The 17,728-nt window shown below is 40.4% G+C and overlaps 1 protein-coding gene across 1 annotated transcript in view; it reads right to left on the bottom strand.

The window, feature by feature from the left end:
• scarf2 (scavenger receptor class F, member 2) overlaps positions 1–11,288 on the bottom strand; it is a 34,854-nt gene extending 23,566 nt beyond the window's left edge. The window contains exons 1-8 of the mRNA XM_049578485.1: positions 10,543–11,288; positions 6,390–6,448; positions 6,193–6,294; positions 4,150–4,669; positions 2,677–2,895; positions 2,062–2,190; positions 1,611–1,714; positions 214–328 (exon numbers count right to left, since the gene is read on the bottom strand). Of these exons, the coding sequence (XP_049434442.1) occupies positions 214–328; positions 1,611–1,714; positions 2,062–2,190; positions 2,677–2,895; positions 4,150–4,669; positions 6,193–6,294; positions 6,390–6,448; positions 10,543–10,652 (1,358 nt within the window). The 5' untranslated portion in view covers positions 10,653–11,288. The remainder of the gene's footprint in view (positions 1–213; positions 329–1,610; positions 1,715–2,061; positions 2,191–2,676; positions 2,896–4,149; positions 4,670–6,192; positions 6,295–6,389; positions 6,449–10,542) is intronic.
• Positions 11,289–17,728: the final 6,440 nt, after the last annotated feature.

The raw sequence follows: 17,728 nt of genomic DNA, 5'->3' as shown, positions 1-17,728 counted from the left end.
ATTGCTGCTCACACTCTAATGTCAATATATAAAAGTACTTAAAATACAATTTATATACATTTATTCATTTAACAACCTGGTACCTGTGAGAGAGCGTAGAAAGAAAATATTCCCCTCTATTTTCATAACCAGGGCAACCCTCCTACTAGGAACCCGGGCCCCCTTCCCACAAGTCATGAACCACAGGGGTGAAGACACCTATCTGTCACTCACTTGTGGTCGTCTTTGTGTCGACACAGGCAGCAGCAGCACAGCAGCGAGAGCAGGACGATCAGTAAAAAGGAGACCAGGGTTCCAGCCGCGATCACACCCATCCGCTGGTTGGGCTCTGAAAGACGAGATGCAGGGAATTCTGGGTGTGCCACATTGGTGCAGCAGAACTCTGAATGCCAGTTTCAACAAATCTCTCGCTCTGTCATCACTAACGCTAAAGACCTTGGCATATAGCAAATTATTATGATTTACTGCAGAAGTGAACACAAGCGACTCGAGCAGAGGGTTCAGCTAACTGTGTATAATCTTTATCAACGTGATAGTTGGCTTTGATAACAAAGATATAGCATTACGTTGCGTTGGCGATTGATTTTCAATAGCTGCATGACATGAAGCATCTCTGAGGAATATTGCAACAGGCTGAAATTCACTATTAATCTTATCTCCCTCAAGACCACTTTCATTGCCTATTTCCTGCAAGCCCTCACCCCCTCTTTACTGCACGCCCCTCGCCGTAACTCATCAGTGATTTATTAGCACCCCTCCCTCTTCAAGTTGGACACACCCCAAAGATAGTAAGTGCTGTGTTGCATAAGCACGGACGGCATTTGGCGCTCGCAAGGACGGATGACACCAGAAGAGAGGCAAACCATCAGTTAAGGGCTAAGTAGCGGCGGCCCTCGGGTCTTTACACTGTCACATAAGGCTGAGATGGATTGTTGGGCAGTCTGGGCGTGGCGTGTTGTCATTGCTCTGCACTCGCAGCTGGATAAAGAATGGAAAACAGTTTGGGTGGGGGGTAAGTTAAAAGGTCTTGTGATATCATCACTGATGCCAAAATGCCACCTTTGTGTCCCTAACTACAATATTCTCCTCGCCGGCCTCTAATGATCTCCTCTTTCCAAACAGTTTCCCTCTGCTCTCTGTCTCACTTCCAAGTTCTCTTTTTCTCTCATATTTTCCCCATCCCCCTCTGTATTTCTTCTTCCTTCCTCTTCCTCTCTCTCCCTCTCTGGCTGGACAGGAAGAGAGCCAAAAAACACAGCCATAAAAAGGACACCGGTCTGGGTCTGGAAACGCTATCAAGGCCTTGCTACGTTAACTCTCCCACTACACACACTGACCTGAATAAATGTGTTTGTTGGTACTCAGAGCATGCAGCCAACTGTTAGACATTTAATACACAGGCAGCACTAGTGGCATCTGGCTCTTTGGACAAACACTTCACAGGGTTATAATTCTTTCGTTATGTGTAGTACAAGTAAGAAATAGCTGTTTTACGCCTCTGAAAAGGTGCATTATCGAGAAAAACACTCCTGACTACTGCTGTTCACAGAGAAGCCTTTAAAAACATCACAACCACAAAAGCATGTGGTTAAAAAGAGAGATGTTCTTACGGAGATAGCAAGCGCCAGACACAGGATCGCAGTTCTTGTCGTTGCAGGAGCAGGTTTGGTTGCAGTTCACTCCGTACTGGCCAGGTTGACAGGTCATATTGCAGCTTGAGTGCAGACAAAAACAACATCTGTTTAATGTTCATTCCAAGTGACAGATGCAGAAAATAGGACACAGAAAAAGAGAGAAGCCATAAATGGGATCAGTTTTTTAGTTCCAGGCGAAATCTTTCCTGTGATGGAAGTTTGTAGGAATTTAACTTTTTTATTTTATTTTAAGAGTGTTCTTTATCATTTTCTATTAAAAAAGAACTGCCTCAAAACACTCGCTCATTCAGTTCCCAAGATATACAAGTGTTTGACAAAAGTAATATGAAAGCCATCAGCCCTTCGCACTGGGTGTTGTAAAGCATAAACAGGAGATTCTTGGAGTGTGAGGTGTCTTGTGACTTACTAGGTGCCATAAAATCCCGGGTCACACAGGCACTCTCCGGTGACAACATGACAGATGCCGTTAAAACAGTGACTGCAGTTGTTCTCACAGTTCTCGCCGTATGTGCCGTTGGGGCAGCGCACCTCGCACCTATTACACACAAAAGGAATGTTCTGATTACAGTCATTGTCAAGCTCAGCAGCGTACAGGTCACAGACATTATCACAGCATGGACACTGGGACTACAATAGCTACTAGTTAAAGGCACTGCCATTATGTTTTTAACTTTGAAAATGATAAAAGCTCAACAGGTAAAAAGGTCTGACTGCAAAACAAATTTTATGTTATTTTTCTTTGACACTTTTATAACTGTACTGCGTGCAGTGGCGGATCTTCCTGTAGGCGACATAGGCGGCCACCTAAGGGGGAAACCCAAAGGGAGGGGAGCAATAGAATAAGAGGAAATGAAAAGGCAAAGGAACAGGGCCATCCGAGGCACAGTAAAAATAAAAGTTTTTACTGTGCCAGTCAGTGTGCAGTGGGAATGTTTTAGTCCCCAGATTGTCCTGCAGAGTGAGCACTCCTACTGAGCGCCGAATGTGTTAGGTTCGGCACTGACCTCGTGTGTTTTCTTACCTGTCCCCAATCCAGCCAGGGTTACAGTGGGAGCACTTGCCATGAATGGGGTCGCAGTGGTGACCGTCTTTACAGGTGGGACACACTTCCTGGCAGTTTTCGCCAAAGAAGCCTTTCGAGCAGAGCTGGTCACAGCGTGTCCCGTTCCAGCCTCTGTCACAGGTGATGCAGCGTCCCTCTGTCACCTTACAGGGCTGCTGGCCCTTGCAGTGCCCACACCTGTCAGCCAAGGAAAACAGAAAAAAGCTTGTTATTTATCTTGTTTGTGTAAAAATTCTTCCATGTCATCCAGGGTTCCTGCAAACCCTTAAAAAGTCTTAAAATGCACTGAATAATTATTCCAAAAATAAGACCTCAAATGGTATCAAAATGTCTCATATCAATCTTTCTGAAGTCATAAAAATGCCAAGCCAGGGTAAATAGGATTTTGATTTTTGAATTTATCTTCAAATAATTGGTAACATCTAATTTTTAAAAAAATATTTTAATTTTTTTCTGCTGTTGCTTTGTAAAAAGTTAAAATTATTGGTTGCATTAATTTTTTAAAAATATTTCAGTGTTTTTTTTCTGATGTTACACTGTAAAATCTCCAAATATTTGGTAACATCTATTTTTTTTTAAAAAATATTTTAGTGGGTTTTTTTTTCTGATGTTGCATTGTAAAATCTTAAAATAATTGGTAACATCTAATCTTTAAAAAATATTTGACTAATTGCATCTCACAATAATAACAATCCCAGATCAGGATGGTGAAACCAACAACATGCATATTTTGTCTCTTGCCAGAATGCTCAGAGCAGAGGATCCACTGTCTGCTAGCTAGCTGTCACTGTAATCTGGACAGTACAGGGAAGTGCAAATGTAACAAAACCTTGCTATTTCATCAAGATTGATTGGCACATCTGAAACCAGTACAAGGCAATGCATATGACACTTGGTGTACTTTATGCAAAATGTTTTTCATACTCAGCACAATGGGAATCAAAGCAGTGGAATGTCACATGCAGACTTTCCTTAGCCTGGAAGAAGCCTGATCTCATCTAAATCTAACAAAACTGTTTAAGGATCTGGATTTGTCTGCTTTAAATTGTTGCTTCCATGGTCATTTAAGGAGATAAACACTGAACTCTGTGTTCTTTTTAGTTTGTAGCAACTGTGTTGTGAGAATGTCACAGTCCATGGAAGGTAAACCACTTAACCTGAATTGCTTTTACATGTTGGCTGATGATTACGGAATAATGCGAAGACCAACTCCCAAATCTCACTTTATTATTGCTCCATTAGGCAACACGGTCAGATATTTTAAGGGTTATCAGCTGCAGCATATGTCAAAGCTTATTTCCTATTAAAACCACAAAACCGCACCATAATATAGATCAGACAAGGGAACTGAACATTAGGCATCTGTTAAACTGCATGTTTCCTTTGTTTTTTATATGGTTCATCTGCTCTCTGCCAAGATTTTTTCCCCACCTGTTCCTGCAGTTTTGACCGTAGAACCCGGCAGGACATGGTTCCCTGCAGAACTTCCCACGGTACCCTGGGGTGCAAGTACACGAGCCGTCGGCCTGGTTGCACTTGCCGTGGATGCACTGGCAGTACCGTTCACACCGTGGGCCCCACAGCCTCTCCCGGCACTGGCAGCGCCCCGTGAACTGGTCGCATGGTGAATTGTTACAGTTACACTGGATTGCACAGTTCCTCCCCGTCCAACCTGGATTGCACATGCACCGTCCTGTCATCGCATCGCAGACAGAGTTGATGCTGCAGTAGCAGTTGTTGTTGCACTGGGGACCCCAGACGCCAGGGTGGCACGTGCATTTGCCAGTGTCTTGGTCACACTTGCCCTTTTGGCATAAGCAAGCATTCTCGCAGTTAGGTCCCCAACGGTTGTGGTTGCAGGTACACTGGCCGGTCAAGTCGTCGCACTGGCCGTTGGGGTAACAGTTACATTTCCCCTTGCAGTCAGGGCCCCAGAACTGGGCAGGGCACTCTGTGAAAAGACAGTGCAGTGATCAGGACATGGGAAGATTTCTTCTGAATTGTCAAACAAGAGTAAGAGTCTACAGCCATGCCAGTCGCTCTGTGAGGCTGATCTTAAGCACAGCAGTGCTTTGAGCTAAATGCCATCATGATAACGACACTCAATAGGAGGTTGCCCATTGTTCAGACGGTCCATCAATCTGAAGTAGTCTGAGAAGTGTCCCATTGGACCGAAAGCTCATTTGTATGACAGCCAGTTATCCTGTTTCTCCGCTGGCACTTTCCAAAACATAAGCACATGGCTGATTATTGTGCAAAATGATGTTACTGGAACTTATCCACTAAGGTGATGGCATGACCCACCATACTTGACTTCTGATTCACTAGTACTTGTTGCCTTCATTGGTTGGGTTGGTTAGGTCTAGGCATGAGGGACCGGTTAGGTTAGGGTAAGAATATCAGGGTAAGCCGATCAGAGACAGAGTAAGGTGGGTCATATCTCCGCCATTGTACAAAGGTCCGATGACTAACTGGCCATTTGCTTCTGTTTGAGAGTGTGTGGCCTATTTTGTGAGAAAGCTGAGCAATGGGCGTTTGTTTTGGAATAATAAGCTGTCGTACAAATGGGCTTTCTATCCAGTGAGTACAGATAAAGCCAGATGTGGCACTGGATTATGATGATTTGCTGATGGTATGTTGGGTTTAATGTTGATTTGTCTATGTACTATGTTGTATGTTGTATTTATATGGCCGCAGCATGGGTGTAGGGCCCAAGACAAATTTCCCACTCTGTGGAACGATAAAGTTAATCTCGATCTTGATCTTGATTGATAGGAACGTTTTCTGAACTACTGAGGCTTTGCAATTATGGACCGTCAGAACAATGACATTGCACTCGTCAGTGCTAACATGCTGTATTTTTGAAGGTCGCCTTCTTTGTTTCCTATGGTCACCATCTTTGTTTAGAGTGTTAGCTAATGTATCAGAGGGCTAAGGCTGATGGGAGTGTGATTGGGTATTTGCTCATAAACACAGGTATTTGGCAAGTTAAGTTTTTGGCCTGATACTTGCACAAGACAAAAAAGGATCACTAAAGTTTCTACAGTTTATCTTGAGGGGAATATGAACGTGTATTCCACATATTATGGCAATCCATTCAATAGCTGTCACATTTCAGTCAAAACCACAAATGTCAACCTGCCAAAAGGGCTGGAGGAAAAGTCACAAGGACACCAAAGTATTCAAGACTCTGGGCTTCATGGATATGGCTGTAATATGTCATTGCAATCCAATGGTTGTTGAGATATTTTAGTCTAGACCAGCTGACAGATCAGCATCGACATCCCCAGAGCTGCTAGCATGGCTAAAAACACCATGTGCAGTAATTTCCCCTCATGCAACAGTTTCAGATTTTTAATGAGAGCTAAAAACTGTGTTCAAATGTTGAAATATGTTCTAATGATTTGACCTTTGAAAGACCAGAGACAAAAGACAAAAGGTAGAAATGCAGATACGAGGTAAGAAATCCCTTACTAGTGTCACAGCTAGCTCCAAAGTATCCATGGCGACAGCGACATTCATTCGGCCTGACACACACCTCATTTTCCTTGCAGGTGAAGTTGCCTTCGCAGAGAGCTTGGGGGTGAACAAGAACAGGCCGTATTATTCATGCGGCTTGCACAATGAGCTATACGACACGTGCTGATAAATGACCTCTGTATGGTACATACGTGTCAGGCATTCATCCCCTAGCTGCCCCCATCCGCTGCAGCACACAAATCCTGATGATCTGGAAAAGAAGTTACGAGACTGAGAGTGAGAGGGGAATGATGAAGAACCTGGCTGTAATACAATGAAACAAACACATATCAAAGTGGCAGCGTACACACCCAACTCATGCCTCTTTGATCTCACAGGTTTTTACTGATGTGGCTGATGCCAAATTCTGCAAATGTATGCGAGGCATTGTACATGACGCATGTGCTTCAAACATGTTTGTATAATTATCTGAATGTGGGTCATTCCCAGCTGTATATGGAACAAAATAAATCCCTTTACCGCTGAATCTATGTAGTTTATCTTTCTCTAAGTTTCCTCAGCTGTTGGGGAAATGTGAATATTCAGAGACAATATTTTGCAGCCAAGTTTTAGGCCAGGCCTGTCAGGAAAAGGACGGATGCGTCTCCTCTTCCTCCTACGCCTGTGACCTCTGTGGGGCCCCTGCAACACGTCAGCTTCCCCTTAAGTGTTTGAAGATGGCAGTTTGCTTTCAGTCAATGAGCAGGGAGCAACAGTGTTTTTTTATGCTGCCAAAACAGGCGCGTGGTAGAGATCACAGGTCTGAGCTCTGAATGCTTTCACTTGTTATGGGAGGAAGATGATTTTAAAATGAGCCTTTAACCATTTTAGGTACATAACGCTGCACTGCATTCAACTGTGGTGCGTCAACTTTGACAAACTCCGGTCAACATGTATGCAGTTGACCCTTGTTGACCTTTAACACGCAGCCAATCCATGTCAGCACCAGGAAGAGAGATTGCATTCACTGTTGTGCAGAATTAATTAGATGTTAAGAAGCGACGCTGTGTTCCTGTTTGCCTTTCATTATTACATAAAGAATGTATCAGCTACCTTTGCCAAGAAATTCAATAGCTGCTCTCTAACTGATTCAAAAAGCCATTTTTCTGCATCGGCGCTGAAAGCATCACATTCAAGTCGCAAAAACTAAGAATATAATGGGCATAATGGGAAAAACAAGTGAGTGGTGAGTGGGGACTTCACTGCAGTGAATGCTGAATACTGGGAGGGGGGCAAAATGTCAAACTTGTCAAGAAATAAAGGCCAGTACTATATATATCAAACTGAAAACTTCACCAAGCACTAAAATGGGAAGTAGTTCTCTAGTAAATGGCTATTTGTTGGCCAGTGAAGCGTCTATGAGATGACAGCACAACTTCAACTTCTGAAGAGAAGCTCTTAATTACTTTACGTTTTACTCTGACTGCATGAAAAGATTCAGTGTCGGGCTTTTTAGACGAGCTATTTTCAGCTTTGCTCCCAAAACTTAGACTGCTCATGTTACAGGGTGCAGTAGATACAAAGCACATGATTTCTTATCACACATCTGTCATGGCGAGGCAGTCATTATGATACAGAACAGGGGGCTCTCTCTGCTCTCAATCAAATGCTCCCCCTCCATTGACAAATCTTAAAACATACATGTTTTCAATGGCCTTTGGTTGTTTGTTATTCTGAACTTGATTTGATTCAACTTATGTTAACGTCTTTATTACATTATATTTGTCACACAGCCCACGTGAAGTCAGAGTAAAGTGTCAGTCGTTTGTGTTGCCCTGCATGTGTAGTTTATATGGACAGTAGTAGTTTCCAGTAGCTGTACTATGATCGATTATATGATATAATGGGAAATGAGTTTTCACACATCATATATTTCACAATATATTCTGGGGTGGGGTCGGGGGGCAGATCTAGTCCCCTCCAATGTTGACTGCATGGCTACGGCCTTGTTCTGTGCCTGTGTCTGTGTATTTAGGAGAATGAGCCCTGGACTGCTTTCGCTGTTTCTTGCCTACCACAATTCATAGACACCAGTCCAACAAGCTTGGATGCTGCAGTCAGCAATTGTGGACTTGGATGTTTTTCTTTTTCACTCGACATCCACACTCAGCTGTAATCCTAGAAATTTTTTTTTTTTTTTTGATGATTTTTGGATACCGTAATAGGTTAGAAGAGATACCTGCACACTAATACAACTGGGCTGGACAGCCACAAAAAAAAAAAGGTTAACAGGGAGAGATCAATGCCAAAAAAGGTCATTCAGAACATCCAACATTTCAGTCGTTGACTACCATCAGTGCTACTGACAGATATAGACACAGACAGGTGTGATGAATCAGTCAGCTGGTACCACTTATTAGATGAGATCAACTCTGAGGAGCAGAGGCCTGACTCCCAAATCACAATGATCTGTCCTATGAGTGTTATGCAAATCACAACAGCTTCAAATAACAATGTATGAAAGCAGAACATAATATACAAATGTACAAAAAACACAACTATATAATAATAAATAAGAAGAATAAATAAAACATAATGAATAAATCTTTATTTCTGTGAACATTTGTGTTTTTTGGACATTCCCATATATGTACAAAACACAACTGTACGCAGAAAGTATAAAAACTAAAACTAAAATCTAAAAATAATATATAAAATAAGATAAAAACTAAACATTAAAATAAAATAATAAATAAATAAAAATAAAGAAATAAAGAAATAAAAAAAAAAATATTTATATGTATATCACACTTTTTGTGTGTATGGTTGTGATTTTTGTACATGTTTGTACACTATACACAGAAAGAAAGAGAAAAAATAATACACACACACACACACACACACACACATATATATATAATTTTTATTTTCAAAAAATAAACTAAAATTTTAAAATAATATATAAAATAAGATAAAAAAATTATATATATATATATTTTTTTCTCTTTCTGTGTATGGTTGTGATTTTTGTACACATATAGAAATGTACAAAAAACACAACAATATAATAATAAATAATTATATTAAATAAAAATAATAAATAAATAAAAATCAAATCAAATTTAATTTTTTCTCTTTCTTTCTGTGTATGGTTGTGATTTTTGTACATGTTTTATATATGTGTACAGAAAAAACACAACTATACACAGAGACAAAGAAAAAAGAAATAAACTAAAATTTGAGAATAATATAAATTGACATGTAAAATAAAATAGAAATAAATGTGAAAATTGTATATTTAGCCTTATATATGAAATTTTATTTATTTGTTGTCTCTCTGTCTGTGTAAAGTTGTGTTTTTTGTACATTTGTATATGTTCTGCTATCACACATTGTTACGTGAGGCTGTAATACTCACAGGACAGGTCATTGTGATTTGGGAGTCAGGCCTCTGCTCCTCAGAGTTGATCTCATCTAATCAGTGGTACCAGCTGACTGATTCATCACACCTGGTGGTAGAATAATCTGTCTGTGTCTATATCTGTTCTGTGAAGCACTCATGTCAGCAGCACTGATGATAGTTCTTAATAACTGTTCTTAATAAACTGACATTTTTTGACATTGATCTCAACCTGTGAACCATTTTCTTTTTGTGCCTGTCCAGCCCAGGATATGTGGATTAGGAATATCTGCCTAATTTTATAACTTCTCTCATCACTGACATGCTTTCTGAAATATTAGGTGTCTTTTAAATATTTTACAAAGTTACCAAACTCTCCAAGAAACGTCATTTCTAAAAGTGCATTATCAACCACAATCACACGGTGCCACGAATACTGTGAAGGTCAACCAGAGCGCCCCCTACAGAGCAATGACACCACTCCTGCTCCAGATGTACACATCTGTATAGCTGCTTTATTCAATGGGCTCCTCCTCCTGATATACAGCGGACACGGAACACGTTATATGGAGAGAAGAAAGAGGTCAACGTGAAATAATGTGTCGAGTACTAAAGCGTTAAAACATATTAATGATATAACACTGAAAATAAAGTTTAGAGAGTGAGGTCAGTGTTTGATTTCACATGCAAACACCAACTTTTTGTAGTTTGCTGAAATCCGCTATTCGCTCATAAGGCCAACACTTAGTTATAAATGCCCTGTGCTGTGTTTTAAAGCTCATAGCTCTACAAGCAAATAAAAACCACTTGAGGAATGAGATGATGACTTGACCGTTTTAAAGAAAGTGGCGTCCTGAAGCGAAGGAGAAAGACGCAAACAATGTCACAAGGAGAAGTCACAAACAAGCTGCTTTGCATGAACAACCAGCGGAATAAATCCTGCTTGCTTTCGCACTGATGCTTACCCAGGTGCTTTGCATACATTCCTGCCTTTGGGGTTGAGTTCCTGGCTGAAAGTGGAGCAAAAGAAAAGACAAACCACCGCAACAACAGCAAAAGAGTTCTTCACTTCCATTGTACAAGCAGCAGCATCCTTCTACACGTCGTTCGCACTCCGCATTTCCTTTTCTCCAAAAGTGATGACGATGGCTTTTCACTGCTTCTCAAACAACTCCGATGTCTTTTAATAATCCAGATGTGTCCGCTTGGTAAATATCAAATCCAAAATGTCCAAAAAGGTGATTGAAAACCTCTTGCACACCACCTACGCCATCGAGAAACTCAGCAGCATTAAAAAAAAGTGCCCAGCGACAGCAATCCAAACCGAGCAGCTGGAAAACAAGTCATAAAACTTGCAAATCACAGTATTGTTGGTGATGCTTGGTGTCCTGCAGTGCGACGTTTATTCCATCAAAGTGTCTAAAAGAGGCCATCGTGCAAAGCTCCTGGGTCCAGACTCATAATGACACAAAAACAAACTCTACTTTTTATAAAATAATGTCCTGTACGCGCGTGGGAAAGTGTAGATACGATCAAAGTCTTGACACAAAGTTAGCTGCCTTTCGCTTTTCCCCCCTCTGAGGAGAAGCGCTAAATCCGTAACTTTTGTCCTCTCTTGCGCTCTCAGGAGTGGCAGGAGGGAAATTCCTGATTTGTTACTCTATCTTTGGCTTTGTGCGCCCAGCATGCGCCACCAAATTTACATAGGCCTGTGTGCAACAGGGTCTGCTCAGTGGTCTCGGTTGGAACAGCGTCCTGTTGCATAATGTGTGATTATGACCAACACAAAGTGAATGTGGGCGATTAAAATGAATCACAGTGTTTTTATTATATAATAAAAACGAGCACTTTTGTTGTTATTATCATTAATAGCCTAGTTGCGCACTTTAAGCATCTGCCAGTCGTCAAATTTAAATACACAGATTTGTAGATATGACTTGTATTTTCAATAACCTACTTAAACAAACTACTAATTAAAGGTAGTTTTTAATTGATGGATGGGAGAGTGTGTGCCTTTATGTGTGGGGGGTGAAGGGGGCAGCAGTGTATTAACTATGTTAGACAATAGCTCCCCCATCTGTTAACACCAATGAAGTGATTCTTGGCACAGAGCACCTCCTGCAGTAAATAACCACTGGAAGCAAAGCAAGAGGAATATCAAGTTTTTTTTATGCATCACTTCAGATGCATTTTAACATCCAGGTCAATCCTCTCCACAGTGATGGCTGCACAGTTTATGTGGGGGTCAAACATGTGGCCTGTGGGTCAGAACCAGCCCACCAAAGGGTCCAGTCTAAGTTCAAGTTCAACTTTATTGTCATTTCCACATACAGAGTACATGGGGATGAAATTGTGCTTTCTCCCAAAATATAAAGATAAAACGATAAAAAAAACATAAAAATCACACATAAGTATAAAAATATGAATATAAAAAGATTAAAAAATATATACACATCACACATAAGTATAAAAATATAAAGACAAAAAGATAAAAAAAAACATACTGTACACATCACACATACAAATATAAAAATATATAGATAAAAAGATTTAAAAAATATATATATACCGTACATGTCAGACATAGAAGTATAAAAATATAAAGACAAAAAGATAAAAAAAAACATACTGTACACATCACACATACAAATATAAAAATATATAGATAAAAAGATTAAAAAATATATATATACCGTACATGTCAGACATAGAAGTATAAAAATATAAAGACAAAAAGATAAAAAAAAACATACTGTACACATCACACATACAAATATAAAAATATATAGATAAAAAGATTAAAAAATATATATATACCGTACATGTCAGACATAGAAGTATAAAAATATAAAGATAAAAAAACAAAAATTATATATATATATCACACATACAAGTATGAAAATCTAAAGATAAAAAGTTAAAACATATATACACACACATATATACATATACATCCATCCATCCATCCATCCATCCATTTTCTGACTGCTTATCTTGAGGGTCGCGGGGGGGCTGGAGCCTATCCCAGCTGACATTGGGCGAGAGGCAGGGTACACCCTGGACAGGTCACCAGACTATCACAGGGCTGACACATAGAGACAGACAACCATTCACACTCACATTCACACCTACGGCCAATTTAGAGTCACCAGTTCTTATATCATTTGGAATTTAAAGTGCATCATGAAATGAATGACCAGTCAAATAAACATTAATATAAATATCAGTGCAATCTAACTATGCAGGAGAGGGACGGGGGTAACAAGGTCCAGTGTAAAGTGTAGCAGGGTTTCCATAGAATGGGAAGGGGAGATGGGGGGTGGAGGTGTACATTTATCATAAGTGGACGCAGGGTGTTCAGAAGTCGAGCAGCTTGGGGAGAGAAGCTGTTGCAGAACTTTGCAGACCTTGTCTTGATGCTGCAAATGCTTCTACCTTATGGCAGGGGGACAAACAGACTGTGGGAGGGGTGGGAGCCACTCCGGCCCACTGGATGACTAGGCTGAGAGGTGTAAGTTTCCAGGAGCAAGTTAAACAGTGAGTAGCTGCTTCAGGGGCTTTTCCACCCCCAGCAGAATATAGTTCTCTGAAAAAAACCCCCACACAAAATACTTCTAGATATTGAACATTGTTTTCTGAACTTTTTTTATTTAGTTACAGAGAGTGGCATTTTTAATGATGCTCCATTATAATATGATGTTTTACAACAACCCAACTATTCGATTAGATCCCCAAACATTGTGTAACTTGAGTCCACCTTTGTGTTAAAGTGTCCATATTCAGTTGCTGTCTAGCCGTCATTCCTTCATCGTGTTAACCATTCTGAGTCTCTGCATCCACTGGGTTATAGTTGGTGGTTTTGCGTTTTTCATTGGTATCATTTTGTTGGCAATCAGAAGGCGTATCCTCAGTATAAACCTCTGATCCTTGCTGTGTCTACCTTTAGGTATAACTCCTAACAGAAATGTTCATGGGTTTTGGAGGGACATCTACCTCCATGATTTGGTCAATATCTTTAACGCTTCCCCAGAGCCCCTGAATTATTGGGCAGTCCCAAAAAATATGCGTGTGATTCACAATTTTCCCACAGTTTCTCCAACACAATGCCACTGAGGTTTCTTTCATATATGACAAGATAATGAAGAAAGTATTAATATATCTCTTTCCATCATTGACTGTTGATTCCTTTATGACAGTTTGCACACAGATCTACCCATAGATTATCGTCAATTATAGTATTTAATTCTAATTCCCAGATACTGATAAAATATTCTATTTTATGTGGGCTTTTGCTGACCATCTCTCTTTCTTTATAACTCCTGATATAGTGTTGTATTTGGAGGTACCTGTACAGATCATCTGGTGGGAGTGCAAACTGCTTTTGAAGTTGGGAAAACGATTTGAATTCTGTTCCATTAAATAACTGGTTGACTGTATTGAGAGCTTTATCGGCCCATTTTCTAAAACCACCATCCCACGTAGAAGGGAAGAATTCTGTATTGCCTGCCATTGGAAAGGCCTTGAAATTGACACTGGTCCCCCAAGCATTTTGTTAACAGCTGTCCAAACCTTCAGAGTGTTTTTTATCCATTAATTTTCCACTGCATTTATTTTTCTTAACACATCTCAGGTGGTTCTTTTTCTTATAAATGCTTGAACGTTTTTCGAATGTACTCGTACTTCTTTACATGAAAAAGATGGTTTTATTGGTGGGGCCCACTTCAGATCAAGTTAGGCTTACCTGGCCCATGAACTGAAATGAGTTTGACACACTTGGCCTAGAGTCTTTCTCACAAGAGCACATCCCATTGAGGATCGGCAGGTCTTTGAAGGAGTTCAGGACGAAAAAAAACGTTGTTCATTACCTCTCCATAAAATGTAATGATGCTTTTTTTTAAATTAAATTCTACAGGCACAATCCCATATACTTACGTCAACAAAATCTCACTGCCAAAATTTAAAACAGAAAATGCAGATAACCCCAAACTGTGTGACAGGTGTTTACATACTCCTCTTCATCCCCTATGGGACATAAGGCTTCACTGAGCTCTTTCCATTGCATTCGATCCTTGGCGTTCTGTGCTGGGTGATTTTGGGTCCTCTGCTTTTGCCTGGTGGTGTCCACCTTGAGGCAACCTTGTTCTGTTCTTACCACATGGCCATCTCAAACATCTGTGGGTGATTTCTTTGGTGATGCTCCGGCTACCTGTTTTCTTGTACAATTGAAGGTTGGAGATTTTGTTTGGCCAGAAGCTCTGGCAGGTCTTTAATAACTGGTGTAACAGTAGACAGCTAATAAGTGATAATGAATGATGCTTTCTGATGTCTTGACTGTAATCTATATGCTCAAAAACATTAGGTCTTAGTTATGCAGGTCATGTGCTCTGTTATACATGACAAAACTGTTCCTGAGGGCAACTGTAAGCCACAGCCAACAACTACTTAGATAGCATGAGCTTATTTGTCTTGCAAATTAGGCTGAAAGGTTAAGTACCCAGAGTCATTTGCTGCTGATGTGGTCACCATGTAAGGGCAAATTATGTGGCTGATTTACATAGATATAAGTGGTGATGTATTTTCCCAACAGTCAGTGTCATGTTTAGGGCCTTTAAGTAAAAGTGGCAATGCTACAGTGGGTAAACACTCTATTACGAGTTAAAGAACAAATCAATCAAGTGACAGTGGGTGACATAAGTATAATCAACCTAATGTACTTTACAAGAATACTCATCATACTTTCAGGGTGAATTATGTTATAGAATATTATTAGATAAGCCAGAACATACATCTGCACTAATGTATAGTGTGGTATTGCTGGGTAGGCCTACATTAGTCTATATAGTGGCAGTCATTCTCATAGGTTTATTATTCTAGTTCATTTATTATTCAGTTATGCTTTATCTCATTAATGTGTCTTCATTGCTGTAACACTGCAATTTCCCATCCATCCTTCCATCCATCCATCCATCCATCTCTCGGTTGAAGCTGATTGAAGCAGAGCTAATATACAGTATACCATCGATCCACCTAATATTCAAATATACTCATAATGTCCACCTAAATACACCAATAAATATTAGTTAAAAAAAAATTGCTATTCTTCCACAGGCTACCCTGCACCAGCATCCAAAATAATCATTGGAAACTGTGATCATATACAAAACTAAATGAACAATAAGTGACATTATTATTAGTGCTGGCTATTATGGTATGGTGTGTCCAACCGTGTTGCCCTACACCTGCATAAACTGTTGCTAGACTGCTATGGGTAGTAGTGTTGTCACGATACCAAAATCTTTGTTTCGGTACCAATACCAATATGAATTTTGATACTTTTCGATACTCTTCGGTACTTTTCCTAAGGAAAAGTCCTTTTTGGATACAAACCTTTAGAACAATAAATAGTACGGGTGTAACGGTACCAAAAAAATCATGGTTCGGTAAGTACCTCAGTACGGACGTCACGGTTTGGTAACTCAAATGTTCCACCAAGTTTGTGTTGTCTCGTGTTGTCTCCCTTTGCGAGGCAGACTTTCTCTTGTCTTTTTTCACGTGCACCAACTGCGGATGTTGATACAGGTGTTGTCATACACACCACTTGTGCAATCTGTGCTCCAGTAGGAACAAGAACGGCGTTTGCGTGCATAAATGAGTAAAATAAATTAACTAAATTAATGAATTGAATCAGTTTCAAAGTACCGGTATTTTCCAAATGCAGTATAGTACCGTTTGGAATACTCTAGTACCGCGGTACTATGTTAGTACTGGTATACCGTGCAACACTAATGGATAGGTACAAGCACTGAAAAATGAAGCCAATACGAAAGTGTCAGAAACTGCAGTTCTTTAAATGACCACTAGAGGCTGGCTCCAGAAGCCAGTCAGTCCCCTTAGACACCCATGTTAAAATGTTCATCTTTACAGCAGAAATAAACATGTTTACAGCCTGGTACAAGAAACGTTTTTTGTCTCTATAGCTAATTTCCACCTTCATGGCAACTGTATGGGGGTGAATTTTTAAATAACTTAGCTGTTAACATTTTTCTTAAGGTTTAAAGTTAGGCAAAACTAAGAGTGGGCTGCTTTGAGTGACAGGCTGTCTGCCGATAGTGTTCTTGGCCTCTTAAGCCCGTTTTACACTGCCTGTTCAGGGTGGGAATATCACACCATTATGCTGCCTCAGTGTTCGACTTATAAGGAGTGAGTGTGGAGAGGGGGGACAGTGTGGTCTTGCCTTTAAACCACCATGGGAGGTAGTGACAGCATCAAAACGGTGTATGTATAAATAGGACAGCCTGTAAAATGGGGTCATGGGCAGCACAGGTGTGATGTTTTGATGACATGATACTGTATGCGTGTGACCCACTGTGGGAGATTTAAAGAGTAACTATTACCAGTTAGCGGCTAACTCAAAGAGGAAGAACAGCGGCTATAAATGTCTGCAAATTGGGAAAATAATGAGCCCTTTACCCTTTATGAAATCATCCACCATATAACAGGGATGCTAAATTATGGTAGTTTTTTCCCCTGCAACTAAGGGACCAATAAAATCTTGTTGTCGACTAACGTTTGGTCAACTATTGGGGGGGCAGCCGTAGTATGAGTGTACAAGTGTCAGTCATTAATGTTGTGCTGCATATGTCATTTATGTAGACGGTAGTGGCTTTGTGCTCGACTATGTATGTATGCCCAAGTCTGTGCAAGACTTTGAGCACCTGTGTCTGCCTCTTTGCCAAGCGCACAGCGAGCAGGTGAGAGAGGTGGGTGGGGGTAGGGTGGGGACTGAGCTAGGGGGTGCGCATGCGCATGCGCCAAGGCCTCTACTGTAGCCTGGAGAGTCGATAATGGCAGACAGTTTAGTCTTGAAGAAATCAAAGAATACGCCACTATGGCAACACCTTGGCTTTGAGCCAGACGAAGGAGGTAACCCTTCTTTGCACTAATTGAGTAAGCTGCAAAATTTATTTGTAAGGAATAAAAGAAACGTGTTACTGTCACTTTGTTGTCCTATGGTCATTTTTTATTTTAAATAAGTCAATTGCGCCCCCAAGTGGCGAAAATCCGGTATTACCGACTTGATGCGGTTTTTCACAAAAACTGGACCGTTTTTTTTTTTCTCATACTGACCCAACCCTAATGGCTGTCTGTCTC

The sequence above is a fragment of the Epinephelus fuscoguttatus genome, linkage group LG6 (assembly GCF_011397635.1).
Source record: "Epinephelus fuscoguttatus linkage group LG6, E.fuscoguttatus.final_Chr_v1".
NCBI classification, from domain to species: Eukaryota; Metazoa; Chordata; class Actinopteri; order Perciformes; family Serranidae; genus Epinephelus; species Epinephelus fuscoguttatus.
This window is presented reverse-complemented; position numbering and strand designations above follow the sequence as displayed.